Genomic DNA, 15,097 nt, shown 5'->3' with positions numbered 1-15,097 from the left:
CCTAGAGATTTTCCTGCCCAGAGGATATTTCCTTACCTAGAGGATATTTCCCTGCCCAAATGATAATTCCCTACCTGGAGGATATTTCCCTTCCTAAAGGATATTTCCCTTCCTAAAGGATATTTCCCTCCCAGAGGATATTTCCCTGCCTGGAAGCAGTTTTTCTGACAGCTCTTCCCCTCCCTCCCAGGAGCTGTTCTCCCTCCCTGGATGCATTTCCCTGCCTGCAGGCTGTGTTTTACCCTGCCTGGAGGCAGATTTCCTCCCCACCTGGAGGATGTGGCTCCCCTTACCTGGAGCCTCCTGGGGACCTGTGCCTCTTCCCATCCTTATCTGAATCCTCTTCTGCTCCCTGCTTGGAGACTCTTTTCTTACCTGGAAGGGATTTCTCTCCTTGCTTGGAGGCTTTTCTTCTCCCTGCTTGGAGCCTGTTTTCTGCAAACTCTTCTCCCCACCCCGAGGCAATTTTTCTCTCAGCCTGGAGCCTGTTTTCCTCCCCAGCTGGAGGATGTTTTTCTCCCAGCCTCGAGGCAGTTTTCCCCCTCTCTGGAGGATGTTTTCCTACCTGCCAGCAGTTTCTCTCCATACCTGGAAGGAGTTTCTCTCCCTCTCTGGAGGCAGTTTTCCCCCCTGCTCCAGAGAACACCATTCCCTTCACCCACTCATCACCCAAATCCAGATAAATTTCCCCTCATTTCCCTCCTGACAGCACAATATTCAAATCTCACACTTTACATTCCCTCCACTCCCCATTTGAAGACTTGTCCACAGAGGGAATGGATAAATTAAACCAAAAGGGAAAAAATGTGCCTTCCTGCCAGTGAAACGGTGATCCTTCTTTGTAAGATTTCCCGGAGGAGCTGATGCTTCCAGAGGCACAAACTGCTCCTTCTGCTCATGGCTTGATCCTCCTGCCCCACCAGAGCAGCTGGGAGGTTCCCAACAAAATATTTCTATATGTATCTAATGTATATGTGTTATAATACATCTGTAATGTATGTATAAACATAAGTCATGTATGTATATATATGTATTTATATGTATTTATAGCTATTCTATCTATATATTTAAATTATCTATTTCTGTACTTATATTCTTTCTATTCATTTCTATTTCTATTTTATACTTGTTCCTCAAACCCAAACTGAGCAAAAAGGAAAAGTAATGATGGGATGATGGTGGCACAACCCACGGAGCCACAGTTCCTCCTCCTTCCAGAGTCCAGGGCTGACCTTGCTGGGCACTGCTGGGATGGAATATTGGGAAGGAATTCCCTGTGAGTGTCCCAGCCCAGCTGGAGAGAGCTTGGAGCAGCCTGGGACAGTGGAAAGGGTGGGATGGGATGAGATTTAAGGTCCTTTCCAACCCAAACCAGCCTGGGCTTCTCTTCTGTAACACTTCTGGGGAACACACGCTGTTTGTCCAAGTATTTATTCAGAGTTTCAGGAATTCTCATCCCACCTGTCCCAACAGGCCCAGATCAGCCTGAGGAGCAGTCCTGTCGAGTGAGGAAGAGCTGTGAGCAGCAGCACAGATAAGATAATTTAGGAGGACAAGTCTGGTCATGAGTCCCCCTCCTGGAGTGATTTCTGTTTCACAGAGTGATACCCTGCCTAATTCAGCTGAGAATTAACAAACTCCAGTGACACTTTTCTCTGACTCAGGACAAAGACACAGATTTTGCAGCATTAAAAAAAAACCCCACCACTCATTTTAATCATAAAAGGCACATTTATGAAATCATCAAAGTGAGGCTTATTTGGAAAATAAATTAATACATTTTCACACTTTGTGAGCAACAAGATTGATGCCTGAAACCCTGGTATCATAATCTCTGAACTTACTTTTATAACAAAAGTGTAAAACTTCTATCTCTGAAAATATTTCTATTTCACAGAATGCCACATCAAGGCTCATAATTTAATTTTCTAATAAACTTTACCCCCAGTCAATCATCACCTGAGAGGAAAAAGCAGTGCACAGGCAAATGCTGATTCAGGACTCCCCCTGGTCTTTGTCTGCTTTGCATTTTAATGTTCTTTATTCTGTTAATACATGTCAGGGCCACACCCCACGTGGGAGGAAGTGGCTTTTGCAATCATTTTTTAGGATTTGCTGTTGATAGGCAACACTTCTGGCAGGGAGGGAAGACAGGATGGTTCCACTGTGGGAAGTTTTCCACAGCCCTGTGGCACTGGAAGAGCTGGAACAGCTGAATCTCTGCCTGAAGTGACCAAAACTTTGCTCTGAAAGGGTTGGTATTGGATTTCCAGCAGTCAATTTGCTGGTAAAGTAGATGTTACCAGGGGAAAAAAAAAAAAAAAAAAAGGAAAAATAATAATAATAAAAAAAGGCAGATTAAGCCCTTTTTCCCCTCAAAAAAGTGTCTCCAATCCATACAGTTAAATCAGCCTCAGAGCTGCCCTCCTGTGCTAGCTCCCATCAGAGGAGCTCAGAAAAGAACTTTTAAAGGAAAAATGAATGTCCAATTTTCTGGTTCAAACTCCCCACAATTATCTGTGCTACCCAGAGCTGTTATTAAATCCTCAATACTTTGTCCCTGAGGCCACAAAATTCTGCTTGACAGCAATTCTGCAGGACACTCCCAGGTGCTCAGCACTGAGTTTCCCTCACCTCTCCCTGCACACAGACTCCTCCAGGTGTGTCTCTGATAAAAATTGGGTATCCAGGGAGTTCAGAGCAGTCACCAGCACTGTCTGAGCCCCCCTGTGCTCAGGGAAAATGGAAAACCTTCCTGACTCATCCCTGCTTGGGCTCCAAGGGAAGCAACAGCAAACATGACTCCAGGCAGGTGAGGTGCCCTCCCTTCACGTTTCCTGCTCCAAAGACCATTTTCCCTGGATTGCTCAACTGGCTGGACAAAGATCAGCTCCTTTTGCATCATCAGCATTCCAAGGAAGAAACCCAAATGCACTGATGAAGGTTCTGATCAGTGCTGACTTCCCAGCTGTAAATGAAATGAAAAGTGATTGTTTGTACCCATATTTTGATTTCTGCTCTATTAAAAAATACAGACAGTGATCAGAGTATCTGAATTGCAGATCTGAATTGACTTGGGTTTGGTAACCCTCTTTAAGCTTATTTTTCTGTGAAATACTCTACATTCATGTCGAAGGCTCTGAATATTGTTCTCAGTCTCTGACAAAGCCCTGAATTCCACATCACCAGGGACCTTCAGCAGGGCTCATCCTTCTGTTTCATCACTTCCATGTCATCCAGAGGGCTGCACACTCCAACTCCAGTGGAATCAGAGCCCTCACAGAGCCACCCCACACTCGTGGCTTTTCAGATCCCTCTGAGGAAGCAGCACTGAGCACAGGGACAGCAAATCCAGGGGGAAAACCCCACACAGAGGGATCCACGTGCTCTGCACAGCAAATCCAGGTGGAAAACCCCACACAGAGAGATCCACCCTGCTCTCCACAGCAAATCCAGGTGGAAAACCCCACACAGAGAGATCCACGTGCTCTGCACAGCAAATCCAGGTGGAAAACCCCACACAGAGGGATCCACCCTGCCCAGCACAGCAAATCCAAGTGGAAAACCCCACACAGAGGGATCCACCCTGCCCAGCACAGCAAATCCAGGTGAAAACCCCACACAGAGGGATCCACGTGCTCTGCACAGCAAATCCATGTGGAAAACCCCTCACAGAGGGATCCACCCTGCTCTGCCTGGCAAATCCAGGTGGAAAACCCCACACAGAGGGATCCATGTGCTCTGCCTGGCAAATCCAGGTGGAAAACCCCACAGACAGGGATCCATGTGCTCTGGACAGCAAAGCCAGGTGGAAAACCCCTCACAGAGGGATCCATGTGCTCTGCACAGCAAATCCAGGTGGAAAACCCCACACAGAGGGATCCACCCTGCTCTGCACAGCAAATCCAGGTGGAAAACCCCACACAGAGGGCTCTGCCATGGCTGCTCCTGCTCTGGCCAAACCCTCCCCACGGTGCCGCCCCAGGAGCCGTGGGCACAGCACGCTGCCAGGGCTGCTGGGGCACTGCCTGCTGCTCTGTGTGCTTCGGGAGGAGTGCCAGGCTGCGGAGGGGCAGCAGGCAGGGCTCCCGGCGGGATTCCCGGCGGGACTCCCGGAGGGCTCAGAGCTGGAAGCGGCGCTGGGCCTCGTCGGCGATGGCGGCGGCGATGGCCAGCGAGGAGGTGGCGGCGGGGGAAGGAGCGTTCCTGACGTGCAGGATCCTGCTGCCCACGGCCCCCGAGCCCCCGTCGAACACAAAGTCATCCACCAGGTTGCCCTCACTGTCCAGGGCCTGGGCTCTCACACCAGAGGGACCCCTGGAAAGCAAGGGGGAGCAGAAGGAAAATGTTATCCTGAGTCAGGGAAGGAATTCCCTGAGGTGTCCAGGGAGACAGTGAGGAGGGCAGGCAGTGGAGACAAAGTTTGGGAGTTTTAACACTCAGGAGGCAGAGTGGGGGTATCTGACAGTCATGGGATCATTGAGGTGGCCAACCTGTGAGCTTAAACCCCACCCAGTGCCACCCCTGCCATGGCAGGGACACCTCCCACTGTCCCAGGCTGCTCCAAGCCCTGTCCAGCCTGGCCTTGGGCACTTCCAGGGATCCAGGGGCAGCCACAGCTGCTCTGGGCACCCTGTGCCAGGGCCTGCCTGCCCTCACAGCCAGGAATTCCTTCCCAATATCCCATCTAACCCTGCCCTCTGTCAGTTTGAGGCCATTCCCCCTTGTCCTGCCCCTCCAAGGCTCTGTAAATAATCCCTCTCCATCTTTCTGTGGGTTCTCCTCGAGTACTGCAAGGCCACAGTGAGGTCATCCCAAGATTCTCTTCTCCAGGCTGAACAATCCCAAAATTCTCAGCCTTTCCTGCATCCCCCTGATCATCCTGGTGCCTCCTCTGGACTGAGGAGCTCCAGGCAGCTCCAAGGTTCTGTGTCATATTTTGGTGGAGGAAGGGACTAAGCCCCTGCCACGTTTTCTGCTGCTCAAACAGGAGATGTCCCAAGCAGAAGAAGTTTCCCTTACCTGAGAACATCGTTGGTGGTGACCTCAGGGATGAACTTCTGCAGCTGCCTCACCTGGGCACTGAGGGAAAAGGCTCTGTACAGCTCCCCCAGCCCGTAGGACACGTTCCTCAGCACCAGCTTCCACAGCCCACTGCAAGGGGAGAAACAGCTGCACGGGGGGAAAATCTGCCTCAAAATGCACCAGGTGCAGCTGCTGCAGAAGGCAGCAAATGCAATTGCAGGGCACAAGTCCCCATTCCCAAAATCAGGAACCACATCATGCTTTGTATTTGAGAAATGCATGTTTGTCCTGCTCTGCTTCAGCAAACCTTGCTCACAGAGCTGTGCCATTGAATTAATTCTGAATTCCAGGCCTGGAAATGTTCCAGGACTTGATGAGCTTGGAGCAACCTGGGCAGGGATCCCTCCCACTATCCCAGATTGCTCCAAGCCCTGTCCAACCTGGCCCTGGGCACTGCCAGGGATCCAGGGCAGCCACAGCTGCTCTGGCAATTCCCAGTTCCCAATCTCCCACCCATCCCTGCCCTCTGGCAGTGGGAGCCATTCCCTGGCTCCTGTCCCTCCATGCCTTGTCCCCAGTCCCTCTGCAGCTCTCCTGGAGCCCCTTCAGGCCCTGCCAGGGGCTCTGAGCTCTCCCTGGAGCCTTCTCCTCTCCAGGGAACATTCCCAGCTCTCTCTCCCAGCCTTTCTCTGCTCCCAGCACCCTCTGCAGGTATTTAATGATGCTGTCAGAGTTAATTAAGTGATCACAGTGCAAACCAAGCCTGGAATGGCTCCACCAGCACCTTCCAGGGAGCAGCCACATTCCCAGACTGGCTGAGACATGTCCTGGTAGCAAATTCAAGTATGAGACCACACGAAGTCAAATATCCTGGGGAAGTCCACCCTTATCAGCACAAGTGTCTTTAAACACACCAAAAACGTGGGAAAAGCAGGATTTTGGGCAGGAAGTGGCTGCCATGGCTCACGTTTCAACAGGAGCAGGCAGCAGACACAAACACAAGGCATTACCTGTAGGTCACAGCATCCAAGAAGTCTCCAGGGCTGAAGTCCAAGAGTTTGTAGCCCTCTCTCTTAAAGGCCAGCACTGCATTAGGGCCAAGCCAGACACTGCCATCCATCCTGGGAGTGAAATGGAATCCCAGGAATGGGAAACGAGGGTTGGGGACCTGAAATGGGGCACAGCAGTGAGCAGAGCTCTTACAAACAGCAAATTTGCCATTTCATTTCCAACCACAGCAGCAAAACTCTGAGTCACAGAACCTCAGCATTGGCTCTGAGCTGGTTTTGTTGCTTGTTAATTGTGCAGTTGTGGCATGTCATTAATTAAACCACTGGAGAACAGAGCAGGGCCAGGTATAGCTGAATTTTAGAGAAAATGAAAACAAATAACAGGGGAAAAAAAGTCCACATGATTTCTCAGGACATAAGGCAGTGACACCCTGATTTATTCACCAGCAGCAATTAAACTGCAGTGTCATTAATTAAACCGCTGCAGAACAGAGCAGGGCCAGGTAAAGCTGAATTTTAGAGAAAAGGAAAACAAATAACGTGGAAAAAAAGTCCACATGATTTCTCAGGACATAAGGCAGTGACACCCTGATTTATTCACCAGCAGCAATTAAACTGCAATAAAATAGAATACAACATATTAGGAAACCCTTACTGTGTGTACAAACCAGCCTGAACTTAGCAGGCCTGGTTAATGCTAATAATAATGCTAATAATAATAAATCTGCATGTTCTTTTTTTGTTCCACTCCCTCCCATCCCAAGACAGGATCCTGAATCATTCCCAGGTGAGAGCAGACAAACAGCAATGCCCAGTATTCCAATTTTCCTAAAGTTCCAGTCTTTAGCAGGCAAAGCTAATCTCATATTCAGAAAATCAGTATTCAAATGGACAGAATTAGCTAAAATGCTGCCCTAGGAATTCTCTCCACTTGCTCTGTAATTACATTTTCTCTCTGGGATTGCTGCTCTCCATCCCATTATTTGTCTATATCAGGTGGTAGAAAGGTTGTTCCCTTTTCTCCCACGTCTGTTTTTAATGACAAAATCAGCTAATTCAAAAATAAGGTTGAGAGGAGAATACCTAAATCTGAGTGTTGGGTATTAGCACAAAAGATTCAATCCTTTATCAACAGTTTATCAAAGAATCCCAGGATCACTGAGGTTGGAAAAAACCTCCAGTGTCATCTGTGAATTTCCTGAGGGTACAGTCAACCCCTTTGTCCAGATTATCAATAAAGAGATTAAACAGGACTGTTATAACTATTTAAATGATAATTTACTGTCATCTCTCCCTGACTTCTGAATCCTGCCTACAGATTCATTTTAGGAAATACAGAAATAATTTAGAGTTTTCTGGATATGTGGCAATGTGGTATTCCATCTTTTCTCTATTAAGTAAAAAACCCTCAAAACTAAAACCATAAACAAAAGAACTGGCAATAACTTCCCACGTGGTACTTCCATGTTTTCCTCAATCAACCAAAAAAAATTAACAAAAAAATAAACAAAATCCAAGCTGCCCTGCCCCAAACCAACCAAATCTCCACCCACGTGTGTGCCTGACAGAAACAACCGTGGAATTTTTCCTTTTTTCTGCATTTTAGCAGCTCTTAGGGCACCTGGGACACACAAACCAGGGGGTACTTACAGGATAAATATTTCCCTTGACCAAGTAAGACTTCTCTGGCTTTAGCAGCAGGTAGTCCCCCCGGAAGGGGACGATCCTGGGCTCGGGGCTGCAGCCGCTGATCCCGGCCAGGCGGTCGGAGTGAAGCCCTGCACAGGTCACAACGTGCCCACAGGAGACCTCCTCCCCCTGGGGGACCAAAACCACAGCAAAAGCCTGTTTATCTGCTAAAAAAACCACCCTGAAAAACCCCACAGCCACTGATTTAAATAAATACAATTTATGTAACTTATTAAATTATTAAAAATTAAATAAAATATTTCAAAACTTACTTAAAATAATTTTAATTAACTTATTTTTAAAATCAAATTTATTATTGAAAAAGAAATTAAAAATTTATTTTAAATAATTTTTAAAAATATTTTTGAAATAATTAACTTAATTAAGTTAAATAATGATGTTCATTGATTTGACCCCACAGGGTGGGAGCAGCTACACAAATTGACAGCACACAGGTATGGAGAGCTGCTAAATATTAAAACACTTTTACCATCTAAATAAAGAAATAAATAAAAATCAAAAACTATTATCTATCTTTTTAGATTAGTATCTGCTTTTAAATATTATTCTTTTTTTCCAATTGAAAAACATTTGCAGTATTTGGTGGAAAATAAATCTTAACAGATTTTGGAAGCTACTTTTTAATGAAAGAGCAAAAAAATAGGAGATAAAAAGCAGCAGAACTAAATTTAAAAATGACCAGAGGTGTTTTTGTTCAGATATTCCCTCCTGAAGGTGAACCACAGTTCCTGACTTGCAGGAACAGCAGCTGTCATGCACCTGTTTCACTGAAGCAGTTTGATGATAAAATGATAATAAAATGATGCTAAAAGCCTCCTTATCATTTTATGGATGCCAGAGCCCAAAAGTAAACATGAGAATTGGTGTTTGTCACCAGATGAACAAGTCATAAAGGAGGTCTTGCAAGCACAAGCATCAGATGTGCAAATAAAGCAGATAAAGGATGGTAAATGTTAGGCAGCAGAAAGATACAGTTTAATAATTTACATCATTATTATTATTATTTATTTATCTGAACATCCTCATTTTTAAGAACTGATTGCAGTTGTTCTATCAAACTGATCATGTTGCTGAACAGCAACTTTTTAACCTTTTTTTTGGATATTATTAATTCACCAGGGAAAAAAAATTAAGAAAAGGAGAAGCAGCTTCCTGGAGGGAATGAAGAGTTCTTTTTCACCCTTACCTTTTTGCTCCTAACAATGATGGGGTATTTCAGCCCTGAAATGGAATTAGACAAGAGAAGGAATTACTAGAACAAGCAAAAGAGAGCTGACAGAATAAACAGCTTGTCACCAGGAAGGAATTTCCCTCTGGAATATCTTCCAAGCTATGTAAGAACTACTCTTGTCATAATTAATGTTGTTGGACATGACTGTATTTATTAATTAATAGGGGTTTTTATTCTTCCCTCTGTGTGCCAGCACAGATCCAACCTGCCTTCAGGACAAGGAAAATCACTATCACAAGAATAAACATGCAAGATTCAGATAAATCTGATTTTAAGAGGAGAGAACAACTTTATTTCTCCATTTTACTCTCACTTTCTTGCATCAGTTTTAAATGTTTCAGCTGAAGGGTGACCTGCCTGCATAAAAACCCCAAGTGATTTTGCTGAATACTCTCACCAAGACAATTTTGCCTTTTTTCTCATTCCTAGGAGACAAAAAAAATCAGAAATGTCATTTCAGTTAAAACAACTGTGTTTTAACTGAAGTTAAAATGGAGGGCAAAAACCATCCAGCCTTACCATCCTCACTTTCTGCAGAACTTTCTCTGGCCATCTCCATGTTTGTGACTTCAAAACCAGTCAGGATTGTCCCACCTGCTTCCTGGAAGTCCCTGGCATAGGACTGGGCCACTTGCTTGTAATCCACAATGCCAGTGTAGGGAGAATCAAGGGCCATCAGTCCCTGCAAGGGTTGGGAGACAAGAGAAGGGTGAAGGTTGGAATATTTCACCTGGAATATTGCACTGCCCTGAGAAGGGAGTGCTGCTCCCTCCCCGTGTGCTCAGCTGGATCTGGAACACTCAAAGGATGTTTTAGCAGCCTGAGACTACAAGTCTGCATGTGAGAGAATTTGAAGAGCAGATCCAAAATGTTTACAGGGAAAATAAAAATATTGAAGAAGATTCTTTTCCAGAAAATTTCTGTCTGTACCTAGAGCCACTCCTAAGTGACACAGCTGCACCAGAGCAAGCTGCCAGATGACACAGGGAATTCATATCCAGCTTTTCCTTTCAAACAAACACAGACTGATCAGTAACAAATCTGGGTTCCACAAACACCACACATTCCTCCTGCTGTGAAAATAAACAGAACAACCACACCAACTGCACTGAAATGGGCTTGATCCAAATCCACTTTTATGGATGGGAAGGAATTTTCAGGCTCTTCTGAACTTGAACCTCAAGGCCGGAAAAGTATTTGTGTTAAATTAAAAGATGTTTTCATCTGAGAAACAGCTCTTACAATTAGATTTAAAAGCTCTTACAATTAGCTAATTAGAAGCATGGCAAATCCTTACCCTGCAGAAGGGCTCCTTCTCCTGGATTTCCTTGGCTCCAATGAGTTTCAGCCCTGGAACGTTGTTCTGCAGCCCCCTCTCATACAGAGCTTTGAGCCTTGGAATTTCATCCTGTTCCACAGCCACAATCAGCTTTGGGAAAGGAAAAAAAGGCACAGCAGTGAGCAAAACAAACAGGGCAGGTTTGGCACCAAGCACAAGCAGTAGGGAATGAGTGAACAATGAATCCAGGGGGTGAAAAATGGTTGGTGCCATTAATTGCACAGAATTCTGTTGATGAGGAAGCAGTAACATGTCACAGAGAATTCAAAAATAAATGCTAAACTGTAGTTTGAGTTACAATCAATTGACAATATTTGGCAGAAGCAGCCTGAGACTACAAGTCTGCATGTGAGAGAATTTGAAGAACCACTGGGATGCCTTCAGAAGCAAAACTGACTCAACCCAAAAATCACAAACCTCCAAGAGCTCTGATAAGAGAGTGAGGACATGTTCTGACATGGCCTGAGTGGAATTGTACCAGTTTCACTTAACCAAGGACAGTCCACAGCTATCACAGGAGATAAATGCAGACAGAATTACCTGGGCCAGCTTTGCACAGACCATGATCCTCCCAGCCAGCTCAGCTCTGGCACCTCACAGGCGTGAAGCTCTCCAAGCTCTAGGGAAAGTTGGTGAAGTTTCACCATTATCTTCCCTGGAATGAACACTGCCAGGGGAGTGTCATGGAATCATGGAATTGTTGAGGCTGGAAAAGCTCTCTAAGAGTCCAACTGATCCTTCAGCACTGCCAAGGCCACCGCTGCTCCGTGTCCCCAAGAGCCACATCCACAGGGATTTTAAATCCCTGCAGGGATGGTGAGTCCAGCACTGTCCTGGGCAGCTCTGCCAGGGCTGGACAGCCCTTTCAGGAAGGAATTTTCCCCAGTATCAAATCTAAAGCTTCATGGTGCAACCTGAGGCCGTTCCCTCTGCTCCTGTCCCTGTTCCCTGGAGCACAGCCCGACCCCCCGGCTGTCCCCTCCTGGCAGGAGCTGTGCAGAGCCACAAGGGCCCCTGAGCCTCCTTTGCTCCAGGCTCAGCCCCTTCCCAGCTCCCTCAGGAATTCTCCAGCCCTTCCCAGCTCCCTCAGCCTCTCCTGGAGCTGCAGACCCTTTCCCAGCTCCATTCCCTGCTGGGGACACACTCCAGCCCCTCCTGTGGCTTTGCTGTGAGGGGCCCAGAGCTGTCCCCAGGGCTGGAGGTGGCCCAGCAGTGCCAGCACAGGGGACAGGCACTGCCCTGCTCCTGCTGTTGGTACAAAAACACAAATCCAGCTTGCCCAGGCTCCAGCTGACCCCCTCAGCACAGGAGCTTTGAGCAGGCTGTCCCCTCAGGAGTGCTGCTGCACAGATCCACAGTGCCACCCTGTGCCCAGCGTGGCAGCAGAGGGAGCACAGCTCCGAGAAAAACCATGGAATTCCAATTTATCCCTCAGGGCCAAAACCTTGGGGTGAGGATTGAGAGTCCTGTGGAAACAGCAGCTCAATGAGAGGTGGAAAACCTGAACTGAGTGCTAGGAACACCTGGGACATGGATACAGGACTCTGTTTCACTGAGCCTGAGCACACCTGCAATGCCCTGCCCAGCCCTGGTTCTCACCTTGCACCAAAGACACACTGAACTAAAAATGGTTCAGAGCATGAAGACAGGCTGGGGAGATCATGAAAAACCTTCTCTCAAACTGAGACACATCAGCAGGAAGGGATGATTTGGGGGCAGGAGGGGATTATGTACATTATACACATATTTTTGTATAGATTATGTGCAACTTGGAGAGTGTGGAGAAAAAGCCTATGCCACATGTGGTACCACACATCACACAGCCTCAGCTTCCAAGGTAAAGCAGGGAATCCCAGGAATTGCTGTACCTTCCCACACTGCTTGTAGGGGATCCCCTTCTGGTCACAGTATTTGTAGCACAGGGCTGCCCCCTGCACGCAGAGCTTGGCCTTCAGGGAGCCAGGGGTGTAGTAAATCCCACTGTGGATCACACCACTGTTGTGGCCACTCTGGTGATGGGCTAAAGAGAAAGAAAAACACATTGTTAGAACTCATTTGTTCCCACTTCATCACTTCTGCTGTCAGAAAAACGAGTTAATTGAGGTCCTGCCTTAAATCAGTGTTATAAGAGATGATCAAGTGAGAGAACTGCACAATTAATTCCTCCCCTGGCCTCAAAAGGTTAGAGAAACACTGACAGAGCCAGCCCTGGTTAATGACAATCCATCACAGCCTGCATTGTGCTGGATCAACAGGGAAAAAACCCAAAAACCACAAATTTTTCCTTCAACAACAAACCAATCAATCAAAACAGGCTAAAATTAAATTGAAAAATCCAATTTTTACAATGAAATGCACCCCTTATGGCCTCATCTATCATAGTACCTGTCCAAGCCACAATTCCTTTGGACATGCTAGCAGGCCTGGGAGGGTTTTTCAGTATTTGTGAACTGGATTAGGCTGCTATTTCCCCTTTGCAAATAGATAAAATAGAGGTGGAAGATACCACAAACATTTTTACTGAAGTAATTTGGTCAGGTTCTTCTTCCTCTTTAAGGTGTGGGTGCCCAAAGGTCATTCCAGCTTGGCACTCACACAGCTGTGTGTCTTGGGGATAAAAAATCATTTTGTATCATTCATGGAACATCTCAAGAGCAATTTATAGCCAGGCTGATGGAGCTATTTCAGACAAGATTTTGGGCTCACAGGTCCTGTTTGGGGTTAATCACTGATGTCTGTCCCTTGGGATTCTGGCAGCTCCATGCAGGACCTGCCTGTGCCCTCCCACAAGCTGCACTATTCCTTATCCTGGATATTCACCCTCCTTGCCCTCCGTCCTGCCATTCCCAGCCCCAGCAGTCACACTGCAGCTTGCACCAGCAACACCCAGCAGCTTTGTAACTTAAAATTCCCAATCTGCAGTCCCAGCAGAGAAGCACAGACTGGTGACAACCGCGCTGAAGGACACGTCCTTGGGACAAGGGTGGAAGAAATCCCTGTTAGGGGAGAGTCCTGGCACTGACATGCAGTCTCAAGCTGTGCCAAGGGAGATGTAGGTTGGATTTTAGGAGAAGATTTTTCATGGAAAGGATGGTAAAGTTCTGGAATGGCTGCCCGGGGAGGTGGTGCAGTCCCCATCCCTGGGTGTGTTTAACAAAGCCTGGATGTGGCACTGGGGGCCAGGGTTGAGTTGAGCTGTTGGGGCTGAGTTGGACTCCGTGATCCTGAAGGCCTCTCCCAACCCAGGGATTCTGTGAGAGTCATCACAGAATTCCAGGATGGTTTGGGATGAAAGGGACTTTGAGATCACCTCGTTCCACCCCCTGCCACGCTCAGGGACACCTTCCACCATCCCAGGCTGCTCCAAGCTGTGTCCAGCCCGTCCTGGGAATGGGAAATCCATCACCCACTTCAACAACAAGGGCAGCTGCTCCCCCACGGCCGATCCCTGCACACAGGTATCCGTGGGATGCTCAGGCAGCGTGTCCTGGGCAGCGTGTCCCCTGCCGTGGGTCCCGGTCCCGGTCCCTCCGTACCCGGCTCCGGCTCCTTCTCCAGCACGGCGAAGGCCAGCGAGGGATGGCGCTGGAGGAGCTCCCGCGCCGCGGCCAGGCCCACGATGCCCGCGCCCACCACGGCCACGTCGAACGAGCTGCGGGCACATGGCATCGGGAACGGGACACGGACAGGGAAAGGGTGGAAGGGACAGATGGGAAAGGGGATATAAGGAATATAGGGGATACAGGGGAGAAGAAAATGGGATAGAGGAAAACAGGACAGAGGAAAGGGCGGCATCGGCACCGGGAACGGGTGGAAGGGACGGACGGGAGAGGGGATGTAAGGGAAGGGGATATAAGGAATATAGGGGATATAGGGGAGAAGAAAATGGGATAGAGGAAAACAGGACAGAGGAAAGGGGATAGGGGTGATTAATAACATAAAGGGAAAAAGGATAGGGATGGCAGACAAAGCATATATAGGAAGTGGATACAGAGAATATATGGGATATAGGAGAGAGGAAAAGGGGATAGGATAGGGAGAGGGGATATAAAGCAAGGGGATATAAGGGAGAGGAAAATGGAATAAAGGAAAACGGGATAGGGGTGATTAATAATGTAAAGAGAAAAAGGATAGGGATAGCAGACAAAGCATATATAGGAAGTGGATACAGAGAATATATGGGATATAGGAGAGAGAAAGGAGATAGGATAGGGAGAGGGGATATAAAGGAAGGGGATATAAGGGAGAGGAAAACGGGATAGAGGAAAACAGGACAGAGGAAAGGGGGTAGGGGTGATTAATAATGTAAAGGGGGAAAGGATAGAGATGGCAGATAAAGGATATAGGGGAAGTGGCTATAGAGAATATAGGGGACAGAGGAGAGAGGAAAAAGGGACAGGGAAAGGTATGATATAGCAAACATAGAGGATACAAGAGAGAGGGACAGGGCATAGGGGAAGGGGGAAAGGATAGGGGAGAATTATACGGAAAGGAATAGGGGAAGTAGATGAGTAAAGTTAAGGACAGAGGGGCAGGGGTGAGAGGACAGGGATGAGGTTACGGAGACCAGGACAGGGGAAGAGCCAGGGCTGGGGGAAGGTGCGGTGCCCGCCCCGCTGCCCCGGCCTCACCTGCGCCGCCGGCTCTGCAGCCGCCACAGCGCCGCGGCCGGGCCCGCGCGGGCCCTCAGCGCCGACGCCATCTTGGGGGCGGAGGGAGCGCCGCGCGTCCTCCTCTCCTCCCCTCCTCCTCCTCTTCTCCTCCTCCTTTCCTCCTCCCGCT

General features: G+C 47.8%; 1 protein-coding gene across 1 annotated transcript; it reads right to left on the bottom strand.

Annotated features, from left to right (window-relative positions):
- Positions 1-3,888: 3,888 nt before the first annotated feature.
- On the bottom strand, positions 3,889-15,078 carry L2HGDH (L-2-hydroxyglutarate dehydrogenase). The gene is made up of 10 exons (XM_039698101.1): positions 14,947-15,078; positions 13,852-13,967; positions 12,184-12,335; positions 10,274-10,405; positions 9,496-9,658; positions 8,932-8,966; positions 7,686-7,853; positions 6,036-6,193; positions 5,023-5,154; positions 3,889-4,317 (listed from the first exon to the last, which is right to left on the bottom strand). Exons 1-10 carry the CDS (start codon positions 15,015-15,017, stop codon positions 4,122-4,124), a joined length of 1,323 nt encoding a protein of 440 aa, XP_039554035.1. The 5' UTR covers positions 15,018-15,078; the 3' UTR covers positions 3,889-4,121.
- Positions 15,079-15,097: the final 19 nt, after the last annotated feature.

Source organism: Passer montanus, unplaced genomic scaffold (assembly GCF_014805655.1).
Source record: "Passer montanus isolate IOZ18808 unplaced genomic scaffold, ASM1480565v1 scaffold120, whole genome shotgun sequence".
In the NCBI taxonomy this organism is placed as follows: domain Eukaryota; kingdom Metazoa; phylum Chordata; class Aves; order Passeriformes; family Passeridae; genus Passer; species Passer montanus.
This window is presented reverse-complemented; position numbering and strand designations above follow the sequence as displayed.